The sequence below is a fragment of the Aotus nancymaae genome, unplaced genomic scaffold (assembly GCF_030222135.1).
Source record: "Aotus nancymaae isolate 86718 unplaced genomic scaffold, 86718_ANA_hifiasm-v0.15.2.pri h1tg000033l, whole genome shotgun sequence".
NCBI classification, from domain to species: domain Eukaryota; kingdom Metazoa; phylum Chordata; class Mammalia; order Primates; family Aotidae; genus Aotus; species Aotus nancymaae.
Genome location: NW_026988447.1, coordinates 9122438 through 9136429, shown reverse-complemented (window position 1 = coordinate 9136429; position 13992 = coordinate 9122438). Strand labels below are relative to the sequence as shown.

Here is a 13992-nt window from a genome sequence, read left to right as displayed (position 1 = left end):
AGAAGGAAATAGCACAAACGGTGATTCTGAATAACCCTTTGTCATTGATACTAGAAATTAACTAGTTTCTTGCCTTCACATGCTCTATGAATATTTTTGGTGCCTCACCTGATTTGTTCCACCTGATTTGTTCCTCTTAATGATTTATTTTTAAGTTCCTGGTAGAAAATTATTATAGCAAAAACATTTTAATTATTCTTCATCTATTCAAGCATAACTCATATGTTATTTTAATTATTCTCCATCTATTCAAGCATAAGTCATATTTTAATGTGTTCTGGCCCTTTTTTCTAGCATGTTTATCAGAAAATATTTATTAAATAGTAATCTCAACTAATACCATTTTTAGGACTTACCCTAAGTAGGCCTGTGTGAAGATACTATCATCTCAAAAGGGCTGGTTAACAAAAAAGCAAAGCCAACAAAAATCTCTCTGCTGCCTTATCAGTACCTGAAATTATATAATTAGCATTCATACCTTGGCTCGGTCAATCAAGAAATGTTTTTTTTTTTCTTCAACAAAGAGAATTCCAACTATCTTTAGAAATAATTTCGTTAAAAGCAAATAAATTTTAAAATGTTAAACATTGATTTTAAAAAATTAGCATGAAAAATGTATTTGTTACCCACTTAATTTGAATCTCTGAGGAGTTAAATTATTTAGTGATGTTCATACATTTGATGACAAAAGAGTTAGCTTTTAAATTTCCACCAGGATTTAAATTATTATACCTCACTTATACCTCGGTAAGATTGTTTGTCATATCTAATGGGGGAGAGGAACAGACTAAGCATCCATCTATCCTGCAGCTCTTTATAGCCATCATAGCATTTCTGTTCACCCAGCAGGTTCCACTGGATGTCAGTGAGGAAAGAGTCTAATTTGAGATATGTTGCAGATGTGGGTGCTATAGGTTGGAGCATCTGATAGCATATAGGACATAGCAGACTGGGAGGAGCCAATGATCATGTAGAGATCTGATTATAGGTGCTTAGGAGGGGGGTGGTATTGACACAAGTGAGGAAATAGGAAAGAGAACATGTTTGAAAGAGAAACTGATGGGTTCAGCTTGGCACTTTCTGAGCATGAGCATCCAGATATTTCCACCATAGAGAACATCTGGTTGGAGATTTCTTCTTGACAGTTTGGAAAATAAAACTCTAAAGTAGATCCAGGCTAGAACTGTAGCACTGGGAACATGGACCTTTAGCTAATAGCTAAAATCATGAAATTAGGTCAGGTACCCAGAAGGGACAATAAAGCAAGGAGACAAATATGTTCAAAGGAAAATCTTTAGGGGGTACCTTACTCCAGAAGGAGTGATGAGAAATAGCAGCCAGAGAAAGAGGTAGTGAGAAACAGGAGGAGAATCAAGAGATGAAGACATCCTGGAATCCTAAAGAAATAACCTTTTGAGATTGTAGGACTGAGACCAAAAAAATAAAAAATAAAAAAAATTATGGATTTGGCCCTCAGTGACCCTCAAAACATAAGAGAACGAATGTGAAAATCCAGAAATCCAGAAGAAAAATAAGCAATCATGGAAGAGGAAATTCTGGGGCTGTTTTAGGGCCAAAGACTTCTGCTAGTAATTGGCCCTAGTTCAAGTCTAAGAGGATGGTCACTGATCATTTATCACTGACAGCTTCCATGAAGAGTCACAGAATAGACAGCTATGTTAAGGGTGAGAAACCTCTGTACAGTTAGGAATGGAACTAATTCAACATTTTTCTTTGTAGAATTTTTCCCTAAGCCTAGTTCTTTTAACAATCATAATCATTAATGCCAAAAGTGTGGTTATTTTACTTAAAAAATAAGGAACTGTGCTTTACTAAATTTGTCCAAATCCCATGCAGTTCAGTTGAAGTTAGACTAAAAACTAATTCTATTTACAAATGTATTTTCTATATTGGAAATAACATGTTTCTTCTGTATATTACATCTACAGGGAACATTGCTGTTGTCCCAATTATCAAAACCATTGGTTTAGGCCTTGGAATCTTAATCTGGGGATCATTTAATGCCTTAACTGGCTGGGCAAGCTCAAGGTAATTCAAGTCAAACTAGTTCAACTAAGATTTCCTGCCCCATATTCTATGTAAGACAAGTGCTTACCAAGAGGAGTAACATGTGAATCTTATTCTTACCGAGTTTATAGCTGGTAAAATATATGCATCAAATATGCCACCTTCTATTGCTATTTGCCGTAAATCCTTAATAAGTTATCTAGGTATTTGATCTAGATATAGTATAGCATTAAATCTAGGAATCAGAGGTAGAGAGAGAAAAACAAAACTGATGTTTATTGTCCCTTTCTATTGTGTGACGATTTGTTGGACATGTTCTATGCATCATTCTCATCTTACTTTCACAAATACGTGAGGTAACCACTATCTTATAAGAGAGTAGATACACAAAGACATTAAGTAACTTACTGTAGGTCACAGAACTAGGACGCTAGGATTCAAACCCAGGTCTTCTGGTTCTAGAGCACATATTGTTCCCTCTAGAGTAAGGTTGGCAAACCTCACCCAGTTTCCCAGCCACATCTATAAGTAAGGTTTTATCAGAACACAGCCAAACCCATCCGTTTAAGGATTGTCTATGGCTATTTTTATGCCACAGTGGCAGAGCTGAGCAGCAAGAGAATAACCAACCCTCAAAGCTTAAATTATTTATTGTCTGGTCTTATAGAAAAGTTTGCCAGCCCCAGCTCTAGCTTTGTGCTATCTAATAGAGTAGCCACAAGCCATGAGAAGCCATTTATATTTAAATTTAAATTAATTAAAAGTTGATAAAATTAAACCTCCAGTTTCCTGGTTGCACTAGCCACATTTCCTGTTCACAGTAGCTACCTATGGGGAGAGGCTGCACTTTTGTGCAGTAAAGATGGAGAACAGTCCCATCATTACACGAAATGCTATCGGACTGGTGACCTTGGTCAGCATTAAGATTAACATTCAAATCAATTTTGGGAAATGAGTGGAATGTGGGGTGTTATTCTCACCTTACCTTTTGGACTCCCTTTCCACTCAGAGCATGATAACCACCACAAAACAACAAAAACCAACTAACCTCCAATACATTCTCTCCCTTCCTTTCCCCATTCCCCACCCCCTGCTATTTTCTTTTTCATTTCCTTCTTTTCTCCTTTTCTCTTGCCTCTGGATGGTTCTCAGCGATTCTTGGTAATGATCATGACAATGTCAAGGCAGGAAAAAAAATTTATGGTGATGACAGAGTAGGGATATTTAACCTGAAAGTTTTTTAAAAGTCACTGTACTACAGCCTGGGTGACAGAGCAAGCCTCCATCTCAAAAAAATAAAATAAAATAAAATAAAATAAAATAAAATAAAATTTAAATTTAAAGAATTGAAAATTAAGGCACAGTGAAGATAAATAACTTATCCAAAGTCACAGCTAATAAGTGAGAGAGCTAAGATTTGAACCTAGGAATCTGGCTCCAAGTCCATGCCCTTAACCATTATGATGAAACAGCTTAACGGTATTTAATTTGATGTGACTTTCTGGATTTTCAGGTTTGGCTGGTTTGGATTGGATGCAGAAGAAGTATCAAATCCACTGCTAAATTACATTGGAGCTGGGCTATCCGTAGTAAGGTGCGCAGTCATTTCTAGTGATTTCGCTATTCTTCAAAACATGGAGAGTGCTTTTTTAAGGATCCTGATATGCTTACATTTTTGTTTGCATTTTTTTAGACCTACATTTCATAAAATCCACATGCTTGTTCCTCAGATTCTTTATTTACAATGATTGGTTTTAGAGGACAAAAAAGTGCCAGATTTGGGGGCAGGAGCCCCAGCTTTAGCTCTCCAAAACTCTGAGAGCCTGGAAAGTCATTTAACTGCCCTGAAGCTTAGTTTTATCATTTATAATATGTAGAAATTGTAACACATAGCTTATAAATGAGAATCAAATATTTTGCAAACTAAAACATGGTATGCCAAAAAAAAGCATTCTGCTGGCTTCTTGATGCCCCTGGAGTATCCACTGATTCTCTCTTCTCCCACTACTCACTTCTTGTCCCACCTAGTTTCCACTTCCAATCTCCTCACTCACTCTTCTCAACCTAGCTAGACAGCCACTCTTTCACCTGTGAGAACACTTACTCTTTTGAATGCCCATTTTTGGTTGCATCTGTGTCTAGCTGTATACACTCTATGAATAGGGATGAAAAGACTTTGAATCTCTATATGGTAGTGTTCAGTCAATAAAACTCTAACAGGAACTAGGTCACCTTAAATTCAGTCTTCTTTCCCCTCTAGATTCCATTTATATTCCTTGTCAGTTCTTCACATAATGGATAGCACTGCCTAGAAAGATTTTAGTACTTTTTTATTCTTCAAGGGAAGAACAGTGTATGTCCCTACCTTCAGCAATGATGGCTTTTCCCCAGTCACATTCAGAAACAATCTCTTTGTCATTGAAGTGTTACCTTAGAGAGTAGTCCCAGGACAATTGGAGAAAAAATAACATAAATTGCTATAAAATTGGAGATTCCTGAGATTTTTTGATTACCTGCAATTTTATGTATTTTGTACAATTCACACAGAATTTTAGCTTTGAATAGCTCTTTCAAAAACAATTCCTTTACACACTAAAATTGTAACATAGCATGGCTTAGTTTTGACTTAATGACAATTGAAGGCCACTTTACCCAGTCTATCAGGCTTTGTTTTTCTCCATATTTCTTCTTTATTTACAAATCAATTATTTATGTTCTACCACTTCTACCTATGTGGCCATGGGCAAATATCTTCAGTTCTCCAAGCCTTGGTTTCTTCATTTGTAAAGAGGGATGATAATAGCAACAACCTCATAAGATACTTTGAGGATTAAATGAAACAGAATATGTTTAGTGCTTCATACAATGCTAAGTACATGGTTAATGCTCTCTATATTAGAGAGTTGTCATTGCAGTTATTCTCGAAACTTACAAATCAATTATTTATGTTCTACCACTTCTACCTATGTGGCCATGGGCAAATATCTTCAGTTCTCCAAGCCTTGGTTTCTTCATTTGTAAAGAGGGATGATAATAGCAACAACCTCATAAGATACTTTGAGGATTAAATGAAACAGAATATGTTTAGTGCTTCATACAATGCTAAGTACATGGTTAATGCTCTCTATATTAGAGAGTTGTCATTGCAGTTATTTTGTTAATAACATTTATGTTCAGTTGCTGTTTCCCTGATGGGTAATTGTGGCCCAACTTTATGTTATACTAGGCAGTACACCTGAGGAATCTTGCAGCTCAATTTGAGTTTGGTCTGTAGCAGGGAAATTCAATGAACTCCTCCTGTAGTGCATCTAGGCCCCCTTCTGTGTTTCTCTGCTAAGAGGAATTTCTGGAATATGTCATTTCATTATTTTAACTCAGTTAAATCAGTTTGTTCTGAAGGTTCTTCACTGAACAACCTTGGAGCTTCATGGGCCATGTAAAGACACTTGGAATATGGCTGCATTAGTTTAGGATCTTGCTTTTCCTTTTAAAATTATTGCTCTTATCTTCTGTATAGTCTAATTTTTAAAGGGTAGGTTAATTTCTAGCCTTACATTTTCATTATATGATATATAAAGTGTCTATCAGTCCATATACTAAAACCACTCCAGGTATTTTAAACAGGAGAGGATTTAACGCAGGGAATTGTTTACAAGACCCAGTGGAGCAAAAGAAGAAAGGTGGTGTCACCCATAACCCTGGAGCCCACACAATACTTCTGAGTTACCTCTGCCTCACCAATTGCTTCTGCTGAAACTACTGGAGCCACCAACAAAACATAATGGCTTCTCCCATCTTCTCAAATTATGCAAGTGCCTCCCACTGGCAGAGCATAGCTGCCAATAGAGTTTGGGAAATGTAATTTTCAGTCTTCTGGGCTCCACAGTTGAGGAGAGAGTATGTAAGGATGGGAGCAGAGCTGACACCAAGAAACAATATTCAGGACCCTCTTAAACATTTGCTTTCTTGAAGATCCAGGAGTCAGAGGTCTATAAAAAGACCGATGTTCTTTTCAATTCGAATAATAACGTGATTTGGATCCTCTTTAAGGGTCTACTCTCCATTCTTTTGTCTTCTCATTAACCTGCCTTCCCTGGAAGGTTATATTGACTCCACAGCTTCATCTATTATTTTACATTGTGTGGAAAACCAAACCAAATCTTTGTTTCTAGCTGTCACCTTTCCTCAAGCCACAGTCCCAACTATGGACCAGGCTATACATCTCTACACACACTCCACAGGTATCACCTTTCAGTCTTATCTGAGATAACACGCAGAAGGGAACCATGCTGATCAGCACTTCATAAACACTAAATCATTTGTTCCTTTATCTTTGCCTTCAATGTTTCCCAATAAGAATTACTTTTCTTCCTGGACCCTTCCCTGCAAACTGGTTCCTCTTCCTGAGTTCTCTCTCTCCATAGAAGGGCACAGTCATTCAGATTAAAAATCTGTTGTCTTTATGTTTTTTCCCTTGATATGCTATACCTAATTTTTTTAAAAATTTTTGAATGTTTCATAAGTTCTTCTTCTCCTTTCCCTAGGTCCCATCTTACCTACCTACTTGTATACATATGATTATAAAAAAATCTCACCTCTAGTTTCCCCGGTTCCATTCTTTCCTTTTGCCAGTATGGATAGCTTATATCTGCCCTACATCAGAGCATGTCACTCTCCTGTTTAAAACACTTTGAATGTTCCCCACTGAATTCAGAATACACCTGTCTCCTTAATCTGGCTTGTCCTTTGCAGTACATCTATCCAGCCAGTATTTCTCTACGTTTCCCCTTTCTCCCTGTACTGTGCGATCAGTGACCCAGGATTACACCATACTCCCGACACTTCCCTCAGCCTTGAAGGCCTTTTCCTCAGCCTTCTTGGCCATCATTTAATATCATTTGAGATTGTTCCATCCCACGTGACATCTTCTTGATTTTCTTCTCTCTAGTTAGACTCTTCCCCTAAACTACCAACTTTTTATGCTTCTTCCATTATTGAAACTATCAGAGTCTACTTTGTATTATTCATACAGTCTTCTTTATTCTTGAACTATGATTTCCTAAAGGACAAGACCCATTATTTTCTATATACACCATTCCTTCCACCATCACCATCAGACTTTCATATATAGTGTTTTACACATAACTGATGCTTAGTAAATGTTTGCTGACTTCAATTGTCGACGTAACTGCACATGCACACACACAGGTTTTTTTCTTTTTTTAATTATACTTTAAGTTCTGGGGTACATGTGCAGAATGTGCAGGTTTGTTACATAGGTATACACGTGCCATGATGGTTTGCTGCATCCATCACCCTGTCATCTACATTAGGTATTTCTCCTAATGCTATCCCTCCCCTGTTTCCCCACCCCCTGCTATCCCTCCCCTAGCCTCCTACCCTCGACAGGCCCCAGTGTGTGATGTTCCCTTCCCTGTGTCCATGTGTTCTCATTGTTCAGCACCCACTTATGAGTGAGAACATGCAGTGTTTGGTTTTCTGTTCTTGTATCAGTTTACTGAGGATGATGGTTTCCAGCTTTATCCATGTCCCTGCAAAGGACATAACCTCATTCCTTTTTTATGTCTGCATAGTATTCCATGGTGTATATGTGACACATTTTCTTTATCCAGTCTATCATTGAGGGGCATTTGGGTTGGTTCCAAGTCTTTGCTTTTGTGAACAGTGCCACAATAAATGTACATGTGCATGTGTCTTTATAATATAATGATTTATAATTCTTTGGGTATATACCCAGTAATGGGATTGCTGGGTCAAATGGTATTTCTATTGTAGATCCTTGAGGAATCACCACACTGTATTCCACAATGGTTGAACTAATTTACACTCCCACCAACAGTGTAAAACTGTTCCTATTTCTCTCCGTCCTCTCCAGCATCTGTTGTCTCCTGATTTTTTAATGATCACCATTCTAACTGGCATGAGATGGTATCTCAATGTGGTTTTGATTTGCATTTCTCTAATGCAAATTGTTTGAAATAGTTTCAGAAGTATTGGTACCAGCTCCTCTTTGTATCTTGAGTAGAATTTGGCTTTGAATCTGTCTGGTCCTGAGATTTTTTTTTAGTTGATAGGCTATTAATTACTGCCGCAATTTCAGAAGTTGTTATTGGTGTTTCAGGGATTCAATTTCCTGGTTTAGTCTTGGGAGGGTGTATGTGTCCAGGAATTTATTGATTTCTTCTAGATTTTCTAGTTTTTTATGTAGAGGTGTTTTTTGTTTTGTTTTTTGAAACAGAGTCTTGCTCTGTTACACGGGCTGGAGTGCAGTGCCACAATCTCCGCTCACTGCAACCCTCTACCTCCTGGGTTCAAGGGATTCTCCTGCCTTGGCCTCCTGAGTAGCTGAGATTACAGGCACCTGCAACCACACCCAGCTAATTTTTGTGTTTTTAGTAGAGATGGGGTTTCACCATGTTGGCCAGGCTGGTCTCGAACTCCTGACCTCAAAAGATCCACCCACCTCAGCCTTGCAAAGTGCAGCCTCCGTGACCAGCCTGCATAGAGGTGTTTATAGTATCCTCTGATGGTAGTTTCTATTTCTGTGGAGTCAATGGTGATATCCCCTTTATCATTTTTAATTGTGTCTATTTGATTCTTCTCTCTTCTTTATTAGTCTAGCTAACAGTCTATTTTGTTATTTTTTCAAAAACTGCTCCTGGATTCGTTGATTTTTTTGGAGGGTTTTTTTGGTGTCTCTATCTCCTTCAGTTCTGCTCTGATCATAGTTATTTCTTGCCTTCTGCTATCTTTTGGATTAGTTTTCTCTTGCCTCTCTTTTAATTGCGATGTTAGGGTGTCAGTTTGAGATATTTCTAGCTTTCTGATGTGGGCTTTTAGTACTATAAATTTCCCTCTTAACACTGTTTTAGCTATGTCCCAGAGACTCTGGTACATTGTCTCTTTGTTCTCATTGGATTCAAAGAACTTCTTTATTTCTGCCTTAATTCATTATGTGCCCAGGAGTCATTCAGGGGCAGGTTGTGCAATTTCCATGTAATCTTGTGGTTTTGAGTGAATTTCTTAATCCTGAGTTCTAATTGATTGCACTGTGGTCTGAGAGACTGTTTGTCATGATTTCACTTATTTTGCATTTGCTGAGGAGTGTTTTACTGCCAATTATGTGGTCAATTTTAGAATGAATGTCATGTGGCACTGAGAAGAATGTATATTCTGTTGATTTGGGGTTAGAGTTCTGTAGATGTCTAGTAGGTCCACTTAATTCAGAATTCAGTTCAGAGCTGAGTTCAAGTCCTGAATAACCCTGTTAATTTTCTGTCTCATTGACCTGTCTTATATTGACAGTGGGGTGTTAAAGTCTCCCACTATGGCCGGGCATGGTGGCTCACTCCTGTAATCCTAGCACTTTGGGAGGCCAGGGCAGATGGATCACGAGTTTGAGACCAGACTGGCCAAGATGGTGAAACCCCATCTCTACTAAAAATACAAAAATTAACCTCCCATGGTGGCGGGTGCCTGTAATTCCAGCTACTCAGGAGGCTGAGGCAGTTGAATTGCTTGAACTCAGGTGGCGGAGGTTGCAGTGAGCTGAGATCGTGCCACTGCACTCTAGCCTGTGTGACAGAGCAAGACTCCATCTCAAAGAAAAAAAAAAGTCTCCCACTATGATTGTATGGGAGTTTAAGTCTCTTTCTAGGTCTCTAATAACTTGTTTTATGAATCTGGGTGCTCCTGTACTGGGTGCATGTATATTTAGAATAGTTAGCTGTTCTTGTTGAATTGTTCCCTTTACCATATGTAACTCCCTTGTTGAATTGTTCCCTTTACCTTTATGTAATGTCTTTTCAGATCTTTGTTGGTTTAAAGTCTATTTTGTCAGAGACTAGAATTGCAATCCCTGCTGTTTTTGGTTTTCTATTTGCTTGGTAAATTTTTCACCATCCCTTTATTTTGAGCCTATGTGTGTCTTTGCATGTGAAATGGGTCCCCTGATACAGCACACTGATGGGTCTTGACTGTATCCAGTTTGCCAGTCTGTATCTTTTAATTGGGGCATTTAAGGTTAATATCGTTATGTGTGAATTTGATTCTGTCATCATGAGGCTATGTGGTTATTTTTCACACTTGTTGATGTAGTTTCTTCATAGTGTCATTGGTCTTTATATTTTGGTGTGTTTTTGCAGCGACTGGTACCAATTTTTCCTTTCCATATATAGGGCTTCTTTCAGAATGTCTTTCAAGGCAGGCCTGGTGGTAACGAAATCCCTCAGCATTTGCTTGTCTGGAAAGGACTTTATTTCTCCTTTGCTTTGAAGCTTAATTTGGCTGGATATGAAATTCTGGGTTAAAAATCCTTAAGAATGTTGCATATTGGTTCCCAATCTCTTCTGGCTTATAGCGTTTCTTCTAAGAGGTCCACTGTTACTCTGATGGGCTTCCCTTTGTAGGTGACCTGACCTTTCTCTCTGGCTGTCCATAACGTTGTTTCCTTCATTTTGACCTTGGAGAATCTGATGATTATGTGTTTTGGGGTTGATCTTCTCATGGAATATCTTAGTGGTGTGCTCTGTATTTTCTGAATTTGCATGTTGGCCTGTCTTGCTAGCTTGGGGAAGTTCTCCTGGATAATATCCTGAAGTATATTTTCCAGCTTGTTTCCATTCTCTCTGTCTCCTTCAGGTACTCCAATCAATCGTAGGCTCGATCTTTTTCCATAGTGTTATATTTCTTAGAGACTTTGTTCATTCCTTTTCATTCTTTTTTCCTCCAATATTGTCGCATGCCTTATTTCAGCAAGGTGGTCTTCAAACTCTTCTATCCTTTCTTTCACTTGTTTGATTTGGCTATTGATATTTGTGTATGCTTCATGAAGTTCTTGTGCTATGCTTTTCAGCTCCATCAGGTCATTTATCTTTCTCTCTAAACTGGTTATTCTTCTTAGCAGCTCCTCTAACCTTATATCAAGGTTGTTAGCTTCTTTGCATTGGGTTAGAACATGTTCCTTTAGCTCAGCAGATTTTTTTGTTACCCATCTTCTGAAGCCTACTTCTGTCATTTGTCCATCTCCCGTCCAATTCTGCACCCTTGCTGGAGAGGCATTGTGATCATTTGGAGGGGAAGAGGCACTCTGGCCTTTTGGGTTTTCAGCATTTTTTTGTCAACTGTTTCTCATCTTCATGAGTTTGTCTAGTTTTGATCTTTGGGACTGCTGACCCTTGCATGGGGTTTTTGTGGGGACATTTTTTGTTGTTGATGCTGTTGTTGCTTTGTGTTTGCTTTTCTTTCAATAATAAGGTCCCTCTTCTGTAGGGCTGTGCTTTGCTGGGGGTTCACTTCAGGATGGGTTCCCTCTCCTTCTGGAATCTCTGACCTCGAGGGGTGCCAACCTGATGCCAGTAGGATCATTCCTGTGTAGGGTGTCTGACAACCTCTGTCAGAGGATCTCACCCAGTTTGGTGGCATGGGGAACAGGACCCATTTAACAAAGCACTTTTACTGTCCCTTTTGGAGGGAGTGGGCTTTGCTGGGGGGAAACCCACTCATCTGAGCTGTCCAGATTCCTCAGAACTACCAGAGGAAAGGCTAACTCTGCTGGTCCACAGTGACTATGACCAACATTCCCCCTAGAGGAGGCCCAGGGAGGCCCAGGTTCTGTCCCTGAGCCTCTGACTAGAATTGTTGGAGTTCCTACAGGGAGGCCTCACCCAGTAAGGAAGGATGGGTCAGGTTGAGGCCTGAAGAGGTGGTCTGGCTGCAGTGTGCCACAGCTGCTGTGTTCGGCTGCAAGGAGCACTTCTTGGGGACCAAGCTATCCAGCATCCCTGGCTTCAGCAGTGGAAAAGCATGGCCTGGAGCTATAGAGCTGGGTGTCGCCCTTCCCCGACCCAGGGAGCTTAGCGTGTTAGGCAGTTATTAGTCCCAGTGCTGGCTACTGCCCCTTCCTCAAGAAGCACAAACAGCTTAGGCAGCAGGCAGCCACACCTGTGGTGCTGATCACCCCTCCCCTAGGGAGCTCAGCAGGTTTAGGCAGATTCCAGCTGAGAGGCTGTTGAGAATCTGCATGGCTCCAGGGTTGGAACCCTAGGCCCCAATGGTGTAGGTTTGCAAGTGGGATCTTCCAATCTGTGGGTCGCACAATTCCGTGGAAAAAGCATGGCTTCTCTGTCTGGGTAGCATGCTCGCTCACCACCTCCCTTGGCTGGGGACGGGTAGGAGCTCCCCTGCCCTGTGTGGCTCTCAGGTGGGCCGCCACACCGCTCTTCCTTTCTCTCTGTGATCACATCAGCCATCTAGTCAGTTCTGATGAGAGAATCTGGATACCTGGGTTGCCAGTGAAGGATTCACATGCTAATTATGGTTCTTTCTGATGTGACCCTTTGATTGCTGCTGTTTCTAGTTGGCCATCTTTGTCCTGCCCATCCTATCTGTAGCTTTCAAGTATTTTCTAACATATCATTCTGCATTGTTTATTAGAAAAACACACAGGTCTTTACAAAGTAGAGGATTTTCATTGTATAATTTTGAAAACAAAATGACAATTAAGGTCTAATATTAGCCTTACAAATATATATATGCACACACAAATACACACATATTTACACAAATATATGTATGTAGGTAAATATACATATGTATAAAACACACACATACATAACTCATTTAAATATACTCATATACTTAGGCTTTATGCATTCAATTTTACCAAGTGTTAAATATCTTGAGGACCCTGAAGGAGATATAAGATGTGGTTTCTACTGTAGGGACAGAAAGGTGTGATACCTTTCTTCCTTATAAGGGTCATGGCTGACACTCCTATAACAAAAGACAGTTAACAAGAAAAAAAATAACAAAATTAATCAAAGTTTTGCCTGACATGGGAACCTGAAGACCCAAAGACCCAGGGGAAAAAGTCTGTTTTTCTGCTTAGATTTGAAGATTTGGAAGCCGTGTGGAAATGTGATTACACAAAGGATGTGGTCTAATTAATAGACTGAGGTTAGAAATACAGTAAAACCCACCTGTTCAGATTCTTCTTGGTCTCTTTGTATAGCATTTCTTCCTCCTCGATATACAACAGGACTCCTCTGGAATGAGGGTGTTATGATCTAGAGAAGGTAGATCAGAGAATTTCTTTATAGCCCGCTCCTACACAGAAAGTGGAGGGTCGGGGGTTGTTAGAGTAACTATTCTAGGTTTCATGACTGGCTTAGTGTCCATGACACATCTTGGAGAAGAGGAATTCCAATTTCTGTGGCCTGCCTTATGGGAGAAAGGTGAGCAGAAGCCATCAGGGCATGAGGAAGTCAGAGAGAGACTTTCCTTCTGAGGCTGCTTCTGAGGACTTCCCACCTCCTATAATTCAAAGTACTCAGCACACCAAAGTGCCGTTATTTGGGGTATCAGTTTCTAAGCCCAACACTGGGTTCTATTAAATTAGAAAATATTTAGAGAAGAAAAAAATTACCTGGAATTGTGGCAAATGGTCTAGATCATGTGGTAACTATTCTTAGTGTTGTGGGAATTTAAAGAGGAAGATTCAGTGAGGACTGACCCAAGGGGAAGTTGTTGTTTTTAAGCCACATTTAACACTTCAACTCTTCTTTAGTTCAGATAGAACAAAGAGTATGTAGGGTGTCCAGTTAGGGAAGAAAGAGAAGCAAGGGCAAGTCAATGTGAAAAAATGGGGCTGGGGGATAGTAGAGAGCTTGGAGCAGGGAGCGTCAGGCACAGAAGCCCATACAGGGATTAATGTTGAGACAAGGGTTGGGTGGAACATAATGCAGAGAGCCATAAAAATCCAAAAGGAGAGCTAACTCTCATATGGAAAGGAACATGAAACTATTCATGTTTTAAAGCAAGTAAGAGATTGAACAAAGGAAGCTAATTTTTCTTTACCTTCTCAAAGGAAGAACATTTTAATTTTTACACAAAAGATAGCATATGATAGACACTCTTCTGTACCTAGCTACCCACCCTATTTCA

The 13992-nt window shown here is 39.5% G+C and overlaps 1 protein-coding gene across 2 annotated transcripts in view; it reads left to right on the top strand.

The window, feature by feature from the left end:
• Positions 1–13992, top strand: part of TMEM144 (transmembrane protein 144) — a 52912-nt gene that overhangs the window by 12815 nt on the left and 26105 nt on the right. For both annotated transcript variants that reach the window (XM_064383788.1, XM_012448477.3), the window contains exons 4-5: positions 1950–2049; positions 3542–3622. In XM_064383788.1, the coding sequence (XP_064239858.1) occupies positions 1950–2049; positions 3542–3622 (181 nt within the window). The remainder of the gene's footprint in view (positions 1–1949; positions 2050–3541; positions 3623–13992) is intronic.